The sequence below is a fragment of the Acomys minous genome (genome assembly GCF_964271855.1).
Source record: "Acomys minous genome assembly, chromosome: 14".
In the NCBI taxonomy this organism is placed as follows: Eukaryota; Metazoa; Chordata; class Mammalia; order Rodentia; family Muridae; genus Acomys; species Acomys minous.
In genome coordinates, this window is record NC_140496.1 from 56,565,545 (window position 1) to 56,586,417 (window position 20,873).

A 20,873-nucleotide genomic window follows, 5' to 3' on the forward strand; every position below is an offset into this window, starting at 1 on the left:
CGCACCCGCACCCGGTGTGGGTTCTTTGGGATAAGAGCCCGGAATAAGCGAAACTCGGCTCAGAGTCTGCAGCGCAAGGAAAGTTACTATTTGTGTGGTGCGGAGGCCCAGTCCAGCAGGGTAAGGCTGCAGAGTCTGAGGTGAGCTAAGCGCTCTGTGCTGGTCTCTCAGATAACCTCTTTTCTCCCTTCATCAAGTTGAGCAGGAAGAGGGGTGAAGTCTTGAAGTGTTCAGTTTTAAGATTCGGATGGCAACAAGACATTTTTTTGTTTGTTTCGTTTTGCCTTAACCAGACCCGCTTAGAAAACCATTAATCTGAAACAGTACCTGTGTGGAGGAATTTGGGCTGATCTCAAAATCCCTGCGGGGCGTATGTGACATAATCAGAAACCTCACCTGACTTTTTTTTTTGGAAGGGGGGCTGGGGGGCACACTAGCATTTTGCCACAGCACCAACTTCCCAGGGCTGCATCTGAATTGACTATGAATAGCCCGATCTAGCAGACTCAGAGAGTTCGGAAAGAAACCGTACGAATTTGTGATTTGGATTTGTGGCATCTATGAGGGCAAAGATCAGACCTTGACTTTCAGCTGTCCCCACTGCCCTCCTCCCCAAGAGAAACAGACCGGGCACCGGGAAGCCAGGGGTTAAAACTGGCAGAGTACGGTCCTAGGGAAGGCTAGTTTACAGCCTTGGCCCGGGCCTCAGTCTCTCCCTTCTCCTCATTGGCCAGAGTTCTCGGGGTTTCTCTTGTTCCCTTCTTGCCATTGGTTGGGGGCTGGATTTCCCTCCCCTCTGTCTTTTTCTTTCTGCCCCCCCTCCCTTCTCCCTCACCCCTCGGACAGGAGCTCACAGCCTACCCCCTGTTCCTCGGGAAGGGAGGAATTCAGGGGGGAAAAAGCTTCCCAGAAGTTTGGATCAGGGGAAGGACGGGAAGACCGAGAGGGGAAGGGGGAGAGGGAGGAGAAAAAGGAAGAGGGAGGAGAGAGAGGGAGTGAATTAAAAAAAAAAAGAAAGAAAGGAAAAAAAAAGAAGGAAAGAAAAGATGAAGTCCAGTCTACTACACAGTTTGTGAGCGCCTGCCCGGGTGGGTGGGAAGCTGGACTCAGCGCTCATGCGGCTAGCGGGAGGCGTTCCGGGCGCTCGTTCCTAGAGCCTGGGGCAGCTAGGGGCACCGGTCAAATCCGGCGGTCGAGGGCGGGGGAGGACACGGAGGGAGGGCGCAGATCACCCGCGGAGCCGCCGCCCCAGCTTCGGCCGAGGCGCCGCCGCCTCTCTAGGGCCGGGCCCGGCAGGCGCTCCGAGCGTGCGGCCGCGGGGCTGCCAGCTCAGTAGCGCAGCCAAGACGAGACCCGGGTGCGGGCGGCTAAAATGAGTGAAAGGAGAAGATCTGCAGTCGCCCTGAGCTCCCGAGCACATGCCTTCTCCGTCGAAGCCTTGATCGGCTCAAATAAAAAGCGGAAACTGCGAGACTGGGAGGAGAAGGGGCTGGACCTGTCCATGGAGGCGCTGAGTCCCGCAGGCCCTCTCGGAGACACAGACGACCCGGCGACACACGGCCTGGAGCCCCACCCGGGTGAGTGTGTCGCATCGGCGGCGGGAGGCGGGTGGAGAAGGAACACCAAATGGTATCCCCGCGTGTGGAGGGAGGCCCTGTCTGTCCTTGCTCCGACGTGGGTTTCTTTTTCTTGGCATAAATGCCTTGAGCCTCCCTAAAGTCGCCGGAACCAATCTGGGGTCTGGCCCGAGCCTTGCGTTTTAATCGCCAATTTCAAGCAAGGAGGCCTACTTGCGTTCATCCCCTTCTCTTGTAGCAGGGAGCAAGCAGCGGTTTGAGGCGCTCACTCTGAAGGGCTGCGGGCCCCTGGGTTCTAAAGAGGTCAGTCAAAGACACGGGAGATCTGAGACATGCTTTTGAGAGCTCCAGAGGGCTGGCAGCTGAAGCCCATAGTGCAGCCATAGGAAATGTTCCGTTTTTTTCTCATTTAGTTTCTTTCCCAAATAAGCTTTAGATGTGGAGTATAACTGTATTTCTGATTCGCTGGGGGACATATTAGACACTGTATATCCCGAGACATAGGTTTTGAATCAATGCCCACATTTCTGTATTTGGGTGGGTGCTCGTTTCAGTTAATTGTCTTGGATCCATCCACAACGTACACGTACGATGTGCACCGAATACGTAAAACTCAAGGTGGACGTCAATGTGTGCATTTTAACAGAACCGGGGGTGGGGGGCGGTGCCGGGGCGGCGAACAGCCTCACATTTTGTATTAAGTGCCAAGATTTCACCAGTGCAAAACAGCCCAGGGGAACAGCTGTTGTCAGAACCATGTAAGCACGCACGGGAACACAACTCACAACTTAGTTTAGCGGCTTTAGAGTATTTTCAGCCCAGACAGCGAAATCCCCGCAGGAGTCCCAGCTAGGGTCCCTGAGTAGACCCCTGGTCCTACGGCTTGGGGGTGGGGGTGAGAGTCGGGCAGCCGCCACACAGGAATGGGAGCAGCCCTAGGCTCAGGAGCATGGGGATCCTGGCCTGAAAGCTGGCCAAAGCCCCAAGAGGGACAGCTGTCGCTTACATTTTCTCTTTCGGCAGTGACAGTTCACTTTCCACGCTCCCGAGGCTAATAATAACGCGATTAGCGAGAGACCTGCAGAGGCCCGAGTTTTATGAATTCTCCGTGTTCTTGCGGCCCGTTACGGAATTTGGGTTTAGTACTGGGGAATTATTTTTATTAGTCGTTGAAAAGAAAATTAAAAGGAGATTTATTTTGTCCGTCCACTACTTTCTCTCTTTGAGAGCAAGGTCAGGTCCACTCAGACTGCTGCGTGGGCAACCCAGGAAAGAACGCATGGTTAATGTGCGGCCCTTCTTTGCCAGGGCCCGTTCCCTCACTTAATTTATCTGTTGTCAGAATTTCACTAAGGACCAGTAAGGTTACTGGGATGTCTTGTGGGCCTTATGACAACTTCCCATGTGGGAATCTCTTTGACTTTATTTTCCTGACAGTGGAGAAGGGAGAAGTTATTCTGACTTAGCGAGACTGATGTCTTATCAAGGACGCTTTTCTCTGAGGAGAATCTAGGTTTCTGGGAGTGTGCCTGGGTCTTATGTTCAAATAGGCCAACACGTACATACGGGCAAAAACATGGACATAGTTCACCACTTTCTCCTTTTGCCTGCCATATTTCTCAGCTGGAAGTGAGGGGAGCAAAGAGAGGGGATCTGGAAAAGAGAGGGGAGCCAGTCTCCAGAATTTTGTTTAGTAGTCTGTAGCCCCTGCCTGATGAAGATGAGATGGAATAAAGTAATACGGGGCTACCTTTAAGCAACACAGTTCCGTCCGGTCTGTCTCGTAATTTTCTCACTGGTTTAAAAAGGCAAAGGGAGTTAGAAAACGATGAAACGTATTATTAATGGGCAAGATTTCATAGGGAGGAATTCAAAGTTGAGAACACTAGGTAACTCAGCAGGGCGTTGGGCAGATGAACCCTCAGGTGGGAGCTTTGGCAAGATGGAAACGCTCTCTTCTGTTCCGGACCCAGAAAGAGAAATCACCCTTCTGGGGAATAAAAAGGACCCCTTGGTGTGGAGACATGCCAAGCCCTGGTGTCATAGTTGCCCACTCTGGACCCAACTGTGGAATTTGTGAACAGAAATTGGGGACCTTGCAGCTTTTCTTCTTCCTTTACACAGGGCCAAGTTCAGAGACATACACAGAAGGGTGGTTTAGGTAGCTGGCCTCCCCTGCCCAGAGCAGTGCTTTTCTCCTTCTGGGTTTCACAATTTGTCTCTTTTTCTATTAGGGCAGGAGAGGTTGCTGCGTGGGTCGTTGGTTTCAGGCAAAAGGGAGAAAGTAAAAACAAAATAAAACCAAGACTGCCTCCTGCCCCGGGCAGGATTGAAAACTCACTGGGCCAAAGTGAGTTTTGACCAGCTCAATTATTTTCAGTTGGCCCAACACGAGCCTGAAAGCAACAGGCCCTCAGATAAGGCCAGGGACCAAGTTGTAAAGTTTAACTGAAAAGCAAACTTTAATTCAGAGACGCGGCTGGGCTGGCCGTGTGCCTTTTCACTGGCCGATTTGCTTGTAGGGTCTGGACAAAGCTAGCTTTAGTTGGCGCCTGAGCACCCCGAAGCCAGGGCGCGCCAACCTGTAGTAGTGAGGGACCAGCCAGCCAGGGCCTCTACTCTGCAAGCAACTCGCCGCAGGTCAGAGGGGGTGTTTCAAAAAACTTCCACGACGCCTTGTGGCTCCCCAAATCTCAAGGCTTGCGGGGGGGGGGGCGGGAGTGGACTTTGTTCCAGACTCACCCCTACTGACATTCTCTGTCTTTCGGCGAAGCCGCAAGGACGTAGAGGCTACCAGCAGGAGAGAGTCTCAACTGCCTGGCCTCTGGCTAAGGGCAAGGAAAGAAACTTTTCACTCAGGATGGGCGGCGGAACAGCTGCTGTGGCGGCGGCCTTGAAAACGTATTTGGAGTGCGCCCTCTGCGCTCGGACCCCTCAGACTCTCCACTGAACTTTCTTCCCCCAACTTTGCCTCGGACATTACCCGCCCGTAGCTTCAGCTGAGTCCGGCGAAGGCCTGATCTCCTGCAGAGCGAAATAATTCAAACCGTCTGAGGAGGGATTTCCCCCCTTTCAGGCCGTAGGCCGAAAGGCCTTTGCGGCCAACCCGGGTGCCACTGGCCTAGAGAGGTGATGTCGCTCACGAGTGGGCAGGTACAGGCAGGCACACTCAAGCACATTCAGGCAGACAGACTTCGCCGCACGCACATGTGGATAAGCAGAATTTCTTAACGTTTTCGTTTGCATCCAAGCGCTCAAACCCCTTTGAACCGAGGCAGGAGAAAAGCCTGAGCAGAAACCTCGGCTGCCCCCAAAGCACTTCGTTTTTTAGTTACCACCAAGTTACCGGGACCAACCAGTCACATTAATTAATCTTCCAGTGTATTGTTTGTTTGCTCAGAACAGAACTGAGATTTGAATCCCGACATTAACCACCCCATTCCCAGTAGGGAAATGGGGTGAAAGAGAGGAAGTGACTCTGCGCTGACGTTTAAGAAACGGATACAGAGGGATGAGTTGGATGTCAGCGGAGCGAATTTATGTCAACCACGACCCAAGCCGGGTTAAGATGGTGTGGGTAAGGTGTGCGGACTCCTAAGCAGCTGCCCAGGGTCGGCCTGGGATAGAGGCCTGCGCATAGCATTGTAAATTCCTCCGTGCTGTGTGCACTGCCTCTGACACACAAGTGGGGTCTCTAGGGTGCGGCCATCACCAGAAAAGGAATTAAGTGGGCCTTGGAAGTTTGCTTTCAAAACGGCCTTCCTCGGAGGCCACCCCTTTGGGAAGAGATCTTGTGTAAGGAAGAAGAAACAGAGGAGGAGGTAAGGATTCGAATCTGTCTTTGGTTGGAGAGCATGGTCGTTCACTGGAGATTGAGGGCTATGGGTGTGTTTCTCCTGGAGACTGTAAAATCCCAGTGGTGGTAGAAGCCAGGGGGAAAAGGAAGATCCTAGCTCAGTCCATCTCAAAAAACTAACAATATTAAACCGCAAGGCAGCTGCTGGGCCAGGGAGTGGGGGAATTCAGATGGTCCGAGTTTCCTGTGAGGGGCAGCCAAGTCGACCTAGCTTTTACTTCCTAGTAGTTACCCGCATCTTCAAGCTCCCGAAACTAGCACTCTAGACTAAGGGCTGACAAGCTGGTCTGAGCGATAGATTTACTGGGGGCTCTTGGGGTTCAGGAGTCACCCGTATACCTCTACCTAGTCCACAGCTCAAGGGCAACTCAAGCCCCACTGCCCACCCCCACCTCCCAGCACAAACCTAAGGAAGGACAAAGGCTTTCCTATGCAAATCCGTGGACTACCCAGGGTCCTTTAAAGTCTCAATCCGTTTTTTTTTTTCCTGGGCTCTCCATCGCCTGGTTATTTGTTGAAGGATGCTTTGCAGTTTCCAGCTAGCCACTTGGGGTATACTGGTTTTGTAGATAAAAATCCCAGAGTTCATAGGGTGACCTTTATGCAGGGAGGAAGAATTAGATCTCTTGGAGGGGGAATTCGGACAGAAATTAAACTGACACAGACCCCATGATATTTTCTTTACACTCCTGCACTCTCATATCAATAACCCTACAGTTGTAACATTTTAATTATGAAAGAAAATTATTAATGTAAAATATCTTTAATAAATGTAGCCTGTGTCAAGCGAGTAAAGGATGGTCTGAAGTGCTTAACCCGAGGCCAACCCAACAGAACCCCGAAATATTAGATACGTGTGCTCCTTGCTTTTCTGTACTTTTTCTTTTTCTTTTCTTTTCTTTCTTTTTTTTCAATGTGGACCCAATCCTAAAAGAAGTGTACCCTTCATCTTTAATTGCACCCATTGGACTAGACAAACAAAGGGAGAAAGCGAAACGCATTCCAGTTCAGAAGACCTAACTGCCGGTTTCTCAAGCCTACCACAGGGCATCCATTGCTTTCATTAAAAAGCGGAATATTCCAGATCCAACCCAGCAGGACTACTAGCAAAAGATTACAGTACTAACCCAAGAGACAGATTCTTTGCAGATTCTTCTAGTCACGAATTGCGGTAGAACTCTTACAGTTAGGGCAAATATAGACACCACCAGTGTGGTGGGGAGGTCTCAGAGCAGAACAAGAGCGCGTACGGCGAGGGGGGGGGCTATGGGGGGCGTTGACCTGTGCACACTGCACTGGGATAAAGAGCAGGTTGGAATGCCACTTTTCTTTCTCCACCCCTGGAATGGAGAACACCAGCGGATAAGCATTCTGCCAGCATAGCTGTTTCTTTCTTACTCGCAAAACCCAAAGCAGTTCAGTAGACATCACTGAAACCACTCTCCCACGTAAGGCTTAAGTTTTAACTTTTTGTAATGCTTTTTGCGAAAGAAGGGCAAAACAGGTAACTGATGACTGTGCAATTTTTCGCCTTCTCTCAAGCGCGGGGCTTATTTTGACTCTGCCTTTTCTGGTCTCTAATAAGCCTAGAATTTTATATGCACATGATTGGGATACTCCCTGGGTCTGCACTGGGAGCAGCAATTAGCAAATTTATAAATCAGGTCTGTTTACACTTCTTTCGGGAGGGATAATCATTACTTAATTTAAGTGGAGGCCCCTGCTCTAAGTGTCCGGGTGTAAAACGAGGCTTGGTAGGGAGGACCTGCTGTGAAATGGAAGAGGTGGGGGAATTTAAGCAACTGTAGAAGACTAATCAACATGTATTCAGCACCATTAATGGCCTCACTTAGAGGTAGGTGTTTTGTCCAGTATAAGCTGTTAAGGAGCTTTTGATAGCAGAAGTGAAAACAGGAATCCATATAAATACATGGATTTTGTATTTAAAGCAAATTAACAAAACAAACAACAAAAACAACAAACCTAGTATCTAGCCTTGCCTTATACAAAGATGTAAAAAAGGTCACATTTATGCATGTGAACACCACAGCACTGTGTGAACACTATATCTACAGCAAACTTCAGAACCATCTCCGAATGGTGGGATATAGAGACTATTTCAGGGAAAGAAGCTGCTGCCTCCCTTCCGTGTAAATGTGTGTGTGAGTGCGCACACACACCCACACCCACACCCATGTAGGTTGTACCCAGCTTAACAGACTGGGAAAGCAAAGTTTTGTAAGGTTTTTATTTTGTTTTTCTTTCTTTTTTTTTTTTTTTTTTAAAGACAAGGTTTCTCTTTGTAGCCCTGGCTGTCCTGGAAGTCAATCTGTAAGACCAAGCTGGCCTCTAAATCAGAGATCCTCCTGCCTCTGCCTCCTGAGTGCTGGGATTAAAGACGTGTGCAGCCACCACCAGCTTGTGAGTTTTATGTATACTTTAAATTCTATAGAACTTGAAGTTTGAAAGTTCTAGATACTGATTGAGTCCATTTATCTCTTAGACCCAACCAACGATTTTGAACAAATTCTAAGAGAAATATCAGAGATGTGATTAAAAACACTAGACACTGGCAGCAAGTTTTCTCCCCCGATTAGTCAGTTTTGTGAATAATGCCATTTTTAGTTTGTGTAGACAGAACATTGCTTTCAATACTAAAGGGTAATTGCTTCCCACTCTGGAAGTAAGTGGGTTAGGAGAAATCTGGATAATAATTATACTTTATGGAGTTAATACTTTATAGAGCTATGTATTGGAAATTGGGAAAATTAATTTAGGAACATATAAAATACATGTAGAAATGTGCTCCCTAATTGTCTATTTCTTTTCTTTCTTTCTCCCCCGCCCCCACATATTTGTCAAAGCTTAGATAACGTGAGTGTAGAAAACTACCACATACTTTATAGGACGACACCTTAAGAAAACCAGCAAGGAAAACAAACTCCTGGATCATGGTGGCGCAGGCCTTTAGCCTTTAATCTCACTAATCAGTTGGCAAAAGCAGGAGGGCCTACGTGAGTTCAGGGCTATCGTAGTCTTTAAAGAGTTCCAGGCTAGGCTAGCCAGGGCTACAAAGCAAAGCAAACAAAAACGTGAAGAAGAAAAAAAAAAACAAAAGCAAAAATAAAAAAAACCCCAAAAAACAAAAAACCCTTGTCGCACAAAGTCCCTTTCACTAGAGGTTCTTATACTTAGTGCGAGCCTGGGAGCTTGTCTGTACTTCTAACTGGATGAACAGATTCCCTAAATCTGTTCTGCCAAGGCCTTCTCAGAAGTCTCCGGTCTCCACTACCATAAGGATAAAGCCTCATCTCAAGGATCTCTGATCCTTGGCAGCGCTGCCTCGCGCCGCTGCCGCCGCCGCTGTCTTGTTTTCACAAGGAAAAAGGGCAGTTGTTCCTCCGCCTCTCAAGAAATTTCAGTTGATATTTCACCAGGGAAAGAACTAGACTGGATCCTTCCCTGTCATCCCAAACCTGGGGCAGTTCGGGTGACCTTCACGAGTGTGCAGTGGGCGCGTCGGTCACACTGGGCCAGCCTCTTGGGTTTCTGGCAGCGCAGAGAAGTGGAGATCGCAGTGTCCCCCGCGCAGCTCTGGGCTGAGCGGAGGGTGCTCTGACGCGTGCTCCTTGCTCCGGGGTTGGGGGTGGGGGTGGGGGGCTCAGATGCCGCCCTGCAGGCCCCGGGCTGTAGGCTCCAGGGGACGGGAGGGGGAGCAGCTGAGCCTTTGAAACGGTGGAGTCTGGGATCTCAAGCTCAAGGGCCTTGAGCTGCTCAGTGTCGCTCTAGTTACGTGCGGGAGAAGTGAGAGGGCTCTTGAATAACCCGGGAAGCCTTGGAGGAAGCCATCCCTCAAAACAATCAGACTCCCTCCAAACAGCGAAAGAAAAACAACGGAACCCAAAGATCTTACACCTCGAGCCCTGAGGGGAGTTTGGGTTTTGCTTTCATCAGGGTGAACAAATTTCCGAAGAATCAAACCGACTTCAAACATTAGCAATTAGAAACCAAGAATCCCGGGCCTGTAGAACTTTTAATCCTTAACCATTTCCAAATGGGTAAATCTAGGGTCAGCAACTATTGTAGCCAGTCACTTAAAAAGAGAGAAGACCATACCGTTGGTTGGTTACCTAAGGTAGAATCTTTATGCTGCATCGCTCCCTGAGGACAGAGACTGTCCTTTAGCTGTTCTTGGGGAGACTGAACAGGAAAGTACTGACTTTCTTAAGAGAACCCACTCAATTTCACAAAGTAGGCTGGGAAATAGACTACTAGAAATCACCGAATTCAACGGGAAGAGCTCTTTGGTGACCTCAGTCTTAGTGGGTTCACGAAATTCTGGCTCTGGCAACCGTCAGCGCCAGACCCAAATGGCCTGGACCTAAGGCTGGAGTCAGGTAGCTTGAGTGTGTCCTAAAAAAAATTCCCATAACTGATTTTCTCAGTGGGAAGGGGCAAAGCATTTTGGGTAGATGACTGTACATAGCAAGGCTTTCCTTGAATTCAAAGGTTTCCCCCCGCTGTCCCCCCCCCCCCAATTCAGAAGCTTAATCAGCCATTTGATTTCTTGTTGCTGTTATTAGCACAGCCCAGAAGGGCTGTATCTAGACATCATTTAGAAAAAGAAACAAACAAACAAACAAAAAAGAAAAGAAAAAGAAAAAAGAAAAAAAGAAAAAAAACCCGTTTAGTTTGAAATTTAAAGTATAGAGAAGATGGCAGAGTAATATGGCTCCAATAAAAAGGAACCAGAAGGTTTGGAAGCCACCGGAGGAGTAAGGAACTTGTCTGTGATTCTTCTCAAATGCTTTACAACAAAGACTTTCACACAGTCTCCATATTCTATTCTGTGTCCCTGTATTATGGTAGGAAGAGGGCGGGGCTCACTTAAAGCTGATGGCTTAAATTCTACTCCTGGCTTTGGTATTAATGTTGAAACAGGGATATAAAATCAGACATATTAATGTTGAAAGAAAGTTTTAAAATTGTTTCACAGGAGCTAGTGAGGCCTCCATTACTGGCCAGTTTCTAGTGAAACTTGAAGCCCCTTTAGCTACAAGATTCCACTGCCCCCTTTAGCTTTTGTTTTGAAAATATTAACACTTTCTCCTAATGCACCTTGGCCAATACTTGACCCACCCTTTACACCGTTGGAATGAGGGAAATTTTACTGCACTCACAGAACATTGCAGTAATACTAATCTAAGGTTAAAAAAAAGTTTGGAGCTAATATTAGACTCTTTCATGGAACTTTTGAAATTATATTATATTAATATCACATGGTCAGAAATCAGAGATCGGTGATTTCCAGTTCTATGTGCTTCATGCCTAAATGAAAAGGACCAACAAGGCCCCGGGGCATCAGTGGATTGAAAGGAAATGCAAATTATTTATACTTTGACAACGTTCCATTCAATTCTCAGAAATGATCAGAAAAACCAAGCATCTGAAAAGTAAAGATTGAGAAAAGTCATGTATCAACTGGCGAATTGAATTTTGGGGAAAAAAATTGCTTGCCCCGTGTCACTGCTTGAGTCTAATGAAAAGCACTAGTAACTGTTTTCCATGTGTAGCCTGCTAAGCTGAGATTTTCATCTGGCAGGGACGAGAGAACGCTAAAAGGACGACTTAGGAACAGGCAAAAGGCTTGTCAACAAGATAGATCAGAAGACAGCCTAGCCTTCAAAACCTCTATTCATAGCTGCTGAACTTGAGGGCAGGGTCAGCGGCAAAAGCCGGGCCCAGCACACACCTAGCACTGTTTCTTGGGTCTCTATCTTGTCAGGTCCTGATTCCTTACAGAGTCCCCCACCCCAGTGCTGAGTTCCCACCTTCAACTACACACTCATTTTGCACAGGCTGTATTCAGACGCCTGTAATCCTGGAATATGCACATTTTACTGCTTTCCCTTGACCCACATCTACTCTGGAGATCTCTGTGGGAGAAGGATCTTGTTTTCACTGCTTTTGTTTCTTGAGACCTTAGCATTTGGAAAATAAGAAAAAGAAATAATCATAGCTTAGTATTTATGATAACAAATGGCACAATTCATTGGATGTGTAACTGTCAGCTATATATGTTGATATATATATAAATATGCACACGGTGTAGACATACATTCTGAATATTTATATGCAGCAAGTACACATATGAAAACTGAGAGTTACTCTTATTGTATTATTCCTCTTCTTTATATATATAAAAAAAAAGATTTGCTGGGCATGGTGGCACATGCCTTTAATCCTAGCACTTGGGAGGCAGAGGTAGGCAGGCAGATTTCTGAGTTCGAGACTAGCTTGGTATACAGAGTGAGTTCCAGAACAGCCAGGGCTACACAGAGAAATCCCGTTTAGAAAAACAAAACCAAAAAAGTGTGTTTATTTATATATCTTACGTATATGAGTGCTCTATCTGCATGTGCCCTGCATGCCAGAGAGGGCATCGGATCGCATTAACAGGCATTTGTGAGCCACCACAAGGATGCTGAGAATTGAATTAAAAACCTCTGGAAGGACAGCCAGTGTTTCTAACCACTGATCCATCTCTCCAGCCCAGTGTTGTTATTCCTTTTTTTGTGCAATGAATACATCAATCACACAAGATCCTGGATCAAAGCTCAGAATCTTAGGGTCACATTGCTTGCTTCAGAGCCCTGGCCCTAACACTTCCTAATTGTATGACCTTGGGAAACAATGTCTTTTAATACAAGTTTTTGCACCTGTAGAATAGCAACAATAAACGTGTTCGTTTATTAACAATAGTGGTTAATAAGGTCAGCTGAGATGATACACATATGAGAAGAAAAGATTTAGCTCAATGTCTGACGTTTCTTCCACATGAGTTGACAATAATTGGTGACCTTAGTGGTCAGCAAGAGTGTGCAATGGCTGAAAGTTGTAATGTATGAGCTGCCAGTGTGCATTTACCTATTTTTCTCTAGGAGTTGTCTCCTCACCCCACTTACAGTCTGCGAGTAGAAAGAAGAGAGTCACAGTGTGTGTGTGGTAAATATAAATAAAGTGGAACTGACTGAGAGCTGTTGCTACTCAGTAGTCTATTGAGACAAAAAGCCAGAACGTGAGGAGCTCAAGGGAGAAAGTGAGGGTGTCCAAGAGCGGAGGTCCATGGGTGCCATGGAAGTGTAGGCGGGAGGTAGGCTGCACCCCTCATATCAACCAACTCCCGAGAGCTCAGCTCTGAGTGGGACAGGGCGGTGACTGGAGACAGGGAAGTAGAGAAACACTAGCCGTTCTCTGACTAGTTTCTCCCTGTAACTCAGAGTCCTCAGAAGGTTAGCCCTTGCCTGATAGAAAGCAGAAAGATTGGAAGATTGGCTCTTTCTTTGTAAAGAGTTCTGATGGGGCTCCAGGGCACAGTAACTGAAGACTACTGTGCTGTTTGGTGGAGTTAAGAGGTTAGAGCTACAATGTGTGTGTGTGTGTGTGTGTGTGTGTGTGTGTGTGTGTGTGTGAGAGAGAGAGAGAGAGAGAGAGAGAGGGGGGGGAGAGGGAGAGAGAGAGAGGAAGAAGAAGAGGAGGAGGAGGAGGCGGAGGAGGAGGGAGGAGGGAGAGGAATTGAGGGACACGCTTAAGAGACAACTTAAATACTCACTTGTTTTTACTGTACGTGTAAGGTGTTTTGTCTGCATTTATATCTGTGTTGCACATGTGTGCAATGCCAATGGAGGCCAGAGGAAACCACGGAAACACTTGAAACCAGAGTTACAGACACTTGTGAGCCACCTTGTGGGTGCTGAGATTCTAAGCCTAGTCCTCTGGGAGTGCTTTTAAGTGCTGAGCCACCTCTCCTACACTGAGATTAACTAAGGAAAATCTGCAAGTGAGGAGAAAAAGAGCTTGGGGCTCTGGTAAAAGAGAAGCAGCCAAGGGCATAGTCTGGACTAGAAGCTGCCTTTGACTTCCTCGGTTTGCCCATTTTTCTTGCTTCCAGATGATAGAAATGGGTCATTTGCTCTTTTTTCTTTAATGTTGCTCCTTCCCAAGCCATCTTCATATTGTTCTCTGGCAGGGGAGGGGAGAAGGTAGGTGGAAGAGGAACAGAGAAGTAATGCCTTTCTGAACTTCTTTCAGGCAGCCCAGGACATTTCAGGATACATTTTCAGACCCTGACACTGCAGAGAAAGAAAGTAGTTACCCATTTCTGTAGCATGTCAGGCCTTGGTCTTTGAAAGCCTTTTCAAGTCAGGTAGTTTTGTTTGTTTTCTGTCCTTCTTTTAAAAAATTATTTATTTTTTAAGTAATTTATTTAATTTTATTTTATGTGCATGGGTGTAAGGGTGTCAGATTATCTGGAACTGGAGTTACAGGCAGTTGTGAGCTGCCATGTGGGTACTGGGAACTGAACACTGGTTCTATCGAAAAGGAGTCACTGCTCTTAACCACTGAGCCATTTCCCCAGCTGCTGCAAATTACTTTGTAAAATCTTATGTATATTTGTGTGTGTGTGTGTGTGTGTGTGTGTGTGTGTGTGTGTGTGTGTGTGTGTGTGTATGTGTGTGTTTCCCTGTGTGGGTGTGTGGTGTGCGTATGCACAGGCTCACAGGTACCCTCAGAGGCCGGAAGAGAGTGTGAGAGTCTCTGGAGCTGGAGTTACAAGGGGTTGTGATGGCACGCTGTGTGTGTGCTGTGAGTGGAACGTCTGTCCTCTGCAAGAGCATCATGTGCTGCAAGCCACTGAGCCCTTGATGCTTCTCTTATTACACTCGCCAGCTAGTCTTCAGAGAACAAGCATCATTTCTTTGCTCTGAAGACCAGGAAGCTAAGGTTCAAAAGATTAGCTCTCATACAGCCACACAACTCCAGCTCACTGTAGCCTGACTGGCTGGAGTCTCATCCTGCCTGAACTTACCTAGTACTCTCTGTTGTTTCCTTTGGAGATGATTCTTATTTTTGTTTTTGTTTTTTTCTTTTTTCTGAGACAGGGTTTCCCTGTGTAGCCATGGCTGTCCTGAACCTCACTCTGTAGACGTCCCTCTGTGTTCTGATTTTTTTTTTTTGACTGTAAGGAGCAGAAATCTCAAGTCTGAAGGGTAGTGGTTACACATTGAATTCGACCTAAAGTCTCTTTATCCTGAATCCTCTCCTCAGTGAGATTCTGTGACAACTAATGGCTCTGTTTTACCCGTTCCCCTTCTCCACTCACAAGAGGACGGATGGAGTCTTATTCATAATTGATTCAAAATGGAACAGCTTAGGAAAGTATCGGTTGCAGCGACAGGCAGTTCCCGCGCTCCTCAGCGCGGCCGAGTTTCTCAAACTCAGCAATCACAGCTGAAACCCCTTTGCCGTGGATTGAATTCACAAAGGAAGAGATTCCGATTTCCACAGTGGCTTCTTTTTAATGCCGGGGGATTAGGAAGCTGCCTTGAGGACCCACTGCAAGTACACCCACTCTTCCAGGCACGGCTTTAACTTTAGCCTCTCAGTGGCTGCTCTGATTCACTTGTTTCTAACAGCTCTATTTGGAGCAGCCATGTTTGCTGCTAGCTCTGTTACTGTCAGGAATCTGTCATCCAGATAAACACATCAAGCTCCATTTCTCCTTCCCTCCCTGCTGTAACGGAGGAGATGACAGGCCCAAGTAACTTATCAGAGAGCTTCTGTCTTTCTTCTTCTTCTGTCCACCTGTTCACTGTGTCTCCATCACTTTTCCTCCCACTCTGTGTAACCTTCCTTTCTTAGAGAGTCAGATGTCTCCAACAGGGATTTGGAGAAAATCTACACCCACTTACCTCCTTGATTTCCATGTATAGTGTTTTTTTAAAAAAACCATTAATGCATTTCTTGGCTGTTTAATTGTCCAGTCTGTTATATTCCTGTCTGCAATGCCCCAAGATAGAAAAGTGGCTTTTACAAGCTGAAATGAGCAAGATGTAAAAGCCCATCTCTGTTTTACAGTTTTGCTCTCTCACCGCCGGCCCTACTGTGTGTTGGCAACTCACTGATGGGGTCTGATACGTTGCTGTGGGCAACAGAAACACAGGAAGCCAGGGGTCCTCCTCTTCCCAAGGGATGCATAGGTCCTGGAGGTGCAGCTGAAGAGGTGGATGCCGTAGTCTTGCTGCCTGTCTGGATCGCATCCTTGAGATCTGCCAAAGCAGAAGTAGAGATTCTGCAAGATGTGTCACTAGCCTGACTTTGGCTGTTGCTTCTCCCCTCCAACATTCTGAGCACTGGCCGCATGACCGGTTTAAACCCGGGGAACATTAGATGCCATCTGGTACATCTGTCCATTACCCAGATTAGACTGTGACATCACAGAGATTTAAGGCCTCTCTGTGATGTTCTGACTGGGTGGTAGGTACTGCAGAAGGGGCTGCCTGCATATGGAAGGCCAATCTGAGCAGATAGTGAACCAAGCATGCAAGTGTGTGCGTGTGTGTGTGTGTGTGTGTGTGTGTGTGTGTGTGTGTGTGTAGGGCTGGAGTGATGAGGGATGGTATGAAGATCTGGGTAGAATGCTCCTCAGCCTGTGTGGGTGAATTGGTTCCGGATGTTAACATTTTTCTTGGGGCTTGACTGCATTCTTCTTCTTCTTCGCCTGTTTTCCTGCCCACAATGTTGGGCCTCCACAGCTGTGTGACTCCTTGCTAGTCAGTACTGAGAATTCTTCTCCTCCCTCCCCCCTGCCCCCCTGCCGGCATTGGGTGGGACTGAACCCATGGTTTGTGCTTGCTAGGCAGGCAGTCTGCCACTGAGCCAAATCTCCAGCTCTGCTGGTGAGCGCTGAGAGCAATGGAAGCCATACTTTTTCAGAAAGGTAAGTTTTGGGATGTGTGTGTGTGTAGGTGCAGGCTTTTGAGTTTTCACCTGGATTCTTTTCTGGATTTTTTTGGGTGTTTTTTGTTTGTTTGTTTTTCTGTTTTGTTTGTTTGTTTTTGTATATCATATCAACTTTGTAGTATTTTGGGAGATGTGTGAGAGAATGTTCTGGAAAGCAGACAAGCTTTCACACTCACACAAGCAGAAGACACTGGCTGGTGTGGGAAAACCAAGACATAACAGGAAGGCTGTTATAGGTTGGACCCAGAGGGCATGCATTAAAGGCTTGGGCACCAACCTGAGTTGCTTGGGAACTACAACTATTATAGTTGAGGCCTACTTAGAGCAAGTTAGATCATCGGGGGCATCATGCTTAGAGGGCCTTGACTCCTTCCTTTCTCTCTGCTTCCTGAGGTAAACCGTTTTTATGTCATGCCCTTGCTTGTGTGATACTCCTTTTCCATTACAAGCTTAGAAATAATGAGACAGCACTGAGACTTCCGAAACTATGAGTCAAAATAACTTTTTATCCTTTTGAGTTGATTTTCTCGGGCCTTTTTGTCACAGTGACAGAAAGCTGACCCACACAGAAGGTGAGCAGACAGCCAAGTACAACGTAGACCTGGGGGTCTGAAGGTGAGAAGGTTCTTATTTGACCCTAATTCCATCCCTGTGGCTTTGGGCAGGTGACTCCATTACTCTATGCCTCAGTTCCGTGCATATGAAATGGGAGCAGCAGTACCTGCTGCAAGGCTATTGTGATAATTGAATGAGATATGTTTTAAGGGCTTGGAATAGCAGGGTTTTTTGTTTTGTTTTGTTTTTTCTAGACAGGGTTTCTCTGTGGAGCCTTGCCTGTCCTGGACTTGCTTTGTAGACCAGGGTGGCCTTGAACTCACAGCGATCTACCTGCCTCTGCCTCCTGAGTGGGATAAAAGGTGTGCGCTACCACACCTGGCCCATTTTTTTTTTTTTTTTTTTTTGGTGACACCTGAGGAGTATTCAAAAAATAATCACGTCTTGCTCCCAATTTTACTTTTGGTAAAGGAGAAAACCTGGAAACTCTTCAGTGTTTTTATGAGAAAGCGGTGGAGACTGTTGGACACATTGGAGCTCCCGTGCACCCACCCGACTCCCTCCACACACTCTGCACAGCCCTTCCTCTTCTCACTAGCGGCGTCTCTCCCTTCTTGAGGCTATTCCTGCTCTTGTTTCTGTTTGGAGTGCATTTCTCCCTTAACATTCCAGAAAGTTTATCCCATTTTCAAGTCTTATCTGAAGCTCTCAAGGTACACGGACATTTGAAGTTGGAAAAGGGCATGATACAGGTGTTAGTGCGCATGCTCTTCGGCTCAGAGAACTAAAAAAAACATCCATATGCCGTGCACAGCTCACTCACATGGGCCTTCTCCCAGCGGGAGGAGTACTCCGATGCCACCCATTTGTCTTTACTTGGTGTCTGCTGTAGGGAGAGTCTCTTTCAGAGACATCTGCGTGATTTCCTCTCAGGGTGATGCCAGGGTGCTCTGTGACTTAGTGGTGACAAGGGATTCCAGCTAAATAACCTGCAACTGTCATGGGGGTGACTAAGACCGTATGAAGGTGGGTGTCTGCCTCTGGTTATCATCCTTAGGAAGCTGCTTGGGAGATCTTCATCCAGTAATCTGAAGAAACCATTTCTGAATAAGCACCTGCTTTGCATTGTCTTCATAGAATGTTTTCAGGCTGCACACTGTCAACCAACATATATACACATACATACATACATGCATACGTACATACATATATCCATATGAGCTCACACATTCATACATGCTACATTCTTTTTTTTTCTGTATTGTGGACATTTTTGAACACATGTAAATACATGTGCACACCCACATGCACACCCATATAGTACTTTCCCTTGATCTTTGCCCACAATGTGGAACTTGTCGTATAGGAGAGCATGTAAGGTAGAACAAGATTGAGGCAGGAGGATTGTAAGTTTCAAGTCAGTCTGGATTATGTGGTGAGACCTTTCTCTAATGAATTAATCAAACAAGCAAACGCATCCCTGATAATATCAAAATTAATATTTTGTAAGCAACCCTTTAACTGGAAATACCTGGAGAATGCCATCTTACTCATCTTTGGATTCTTTTGGACAAAATTCCCCAAACAGAATCAGCACTCGCCCCACTTGGATGATGGGTTTTGTAGCAATACAGCCACTGTAAAGGTGGCTTCAAGACGGCCTACTTGCAATGTCTGCCAGTCACTTCTAGGCAGGACGCCAGATAAGTCAATTCATCTCTCTGAACTCTGGGGTCTCTATAATAGGTACGAGAACAATGGGTTTGATAAGGAGAAAAGCTTATTTAATCATTTTATTAACGAGGCATTTCTGTAGCCCCTGACTGCTGAGTGCCCTTTGCGTGTACAGATGTGTTTTACATACTTTGTTTTTCCTGAAGAGGTACTAATATTTAGAGGCATGGATGTTTGAGGAACATTCTTTGTGCTATCATTTTTAAAATAGGTTTCAGGGTTTGTGTCCACAGCAGTCTGTGTTTCTCTCACCAAAGGAGATGAAGAAATGAAATAAAAGGAAATGAAAAAAAAAATCCTCGGTATTAAAGAGAAGTGCAAAAACACACTCACGAATGAAAGACAGATCACATATGTTCAGGAAGGTGGGACCAGATTAAGGTCGAGCAGAATGATCAGAATTCTTCTGTTTTTTTTTCCTTCCCTTGAGTTGTGAGGAAAATACAAGTGAACTGCCAGCAAGTCCCAGCCAGTCTTGTGACGGGGGAGAAGGCAGGCTGTTAGGGAGAGAAAGGGAGAACATTCTTGAAACACAAGTCTCTGAGAAGTTGAAGGGCTGAAGAACACAAGGCAGCTGTGTCACAGTACAATTCAGGCATCTGTCATCAATAGGGATGAGGATACACACGGGCCAGGTAACTTTTAGTCCTGTTGTGTAAGTAAACCCATTATTAGCGTTGTCCTGGGCTTGACACAGATAACAAGGAAGCACACAGTATCACTTTGCTATTTCCTTTACTCCCGTGTGTCTTCTGACTTTCTTTCTTATTGTTTGTTAGCTGGGGCTTGCTGTAGAGGGGAAAAGGCTTCTGTTCTTGTTTCGCTTGGCCTCTGCTACTATGCCCACATGGGCGGTACATTACTAGGGTTGACCAGTACACCAGACACTGTGAAGAAAGGTGACTTGACCATTGCCACATATTTGAAACTCTGTGTGCAGAAATGAAACAGAGTGTGGGAGCCTGACTGTGACTGGCAGAGGTGGAGCAGCTCTCGTCTTAAGCTCAAGACTCCTGTGCACTTTTCCTACAAATAAGACGGACGGCCAAGTCTTCGCTTTTTATTTATTTATTTATTTATTTATTTATTTATTTACTTTTTGAGTATTTCTCTAGCTGAATATCTTTAATCCCGAATCACGAAGATACCTCTTTGAGATGTATTTGTGGGCCCCTCATGGTTAATGCCTTGCAGGCTCCATGGATTGCAACATGTCTCGGTAATTTGGGGTGGTCATGGTTACAATCTCAATGGTAATTTGGGAGAGATACAATTTCTAATACAGTGCTCTCAGAGGGATGTGCATGATAGCTCCCTAAGATCTAGTTCCTAACCATCAAAAATTCCATTTGCCAGTGTCAAGACAGTGCAGCAGTGCAGGTGTGAGGTTCATTGTGAAGAGTAGACATTGTCCATAAAGACGTGGAAGTTCCCACTCATTGTTTGGCAGCCTGATTCACAGTGAAATCTTAGGCCTCCCTTCAGGTCTGTCAGAGGCCAGAAGGTAAGAATAAATATCCATAGTGTAACTCTGGAAGCCTACAGTCTTGAAGTCAGCACACAGACGGTGTTGTCTGCTGCATAAGGGAGATGGGATGAATTGGGCCCATAGGTCTTAGGGAAACTTATTCCTTAAGCTACATGAACCATAGGAAATGAGTGTTTTGTCTAGGATACTAAGGGCCTTAGAGTAAGGATTCAAGAGAAAGACTATCTGGCTGCTATGCCAGTTGCCTTTGGTAACTTTCAGGAGATCTTGTTCATAACCTGTGCTAGCTGTAATGTACTGGCAATGCATTGTAACCATTCTATCCTAAGAAAACCTGGAAACTGACTTCCGAGTCCCAGTAGCATTTAAGATTTTCAAGCAAAGCCTAATGTGCTTGATGGAAATCTGAAAGGAGTCTGGATAAATGGGCAGTGTGGTCAACAGGGATTATAACCCAACATCCACATTGTGTGCACTTCTTTAGATGAACACATGGCACTAGTGCTGTGTTTTGAAAGCCCAAATCCAAAACCTTAAGCTAGTTCCATTTCTGAGTCTCTCCTTCATTCATCAATTCAGCAAAGCAGATTTTTAAAAGCTGTTAAGTGTCAAATGCATTTACAGCAATTTTTCAGATGATCTGAGATGTCTCTACGACTATAACTGTATTTTTTCTTTTTTCTTTTTGGTTTTCTGAGACAGGGTTTCTTCACATAGCCTTGGCTGTCCTGGACTCTCTTTGTAGATGAGGCTGGCCTCGAACTCAGAGATCTGCCTGCCTCTGCTTCCCAAGTGCTGGGATTAAAGGCCTGAGCTACCACGCCCGGTTGCATTTTATTTTCAATGACAAGATTTATAG

The 20,873-nt window shown here is 46.4% G+C and overlaps 1 protein-coding gene across 2 annotated transcripts in view; it reads left to right on the forward strand.

The window, feature by feature from the left end:
* Positions 1-20,873, forward strand: part of TBX15 (T-box transcription factor 15) — a 119,180-nt gene that overhangs the window by 11,124 nt on the left and 87,183 nt on the right. Inside the window, exon 1 of one of the 2 annotated variants that reach the window (XM_084756339.1) lies at positions 180-1,577. The exons of the other annotated variant lie outside the window; for it this stretch is intronic. Within the exon in view, the coding sequence (XP_084612465.1) occupies positions 1,373-1,577 (205 nt within the window). The 5' untranslated portion in view covers positions 180-1,372. Of the gene's footprint in view, positions 1-179; positions 1,578-20,873 lie in introns of those variants that run through there. 2 annotated transcript variants of the gene reach the window in all.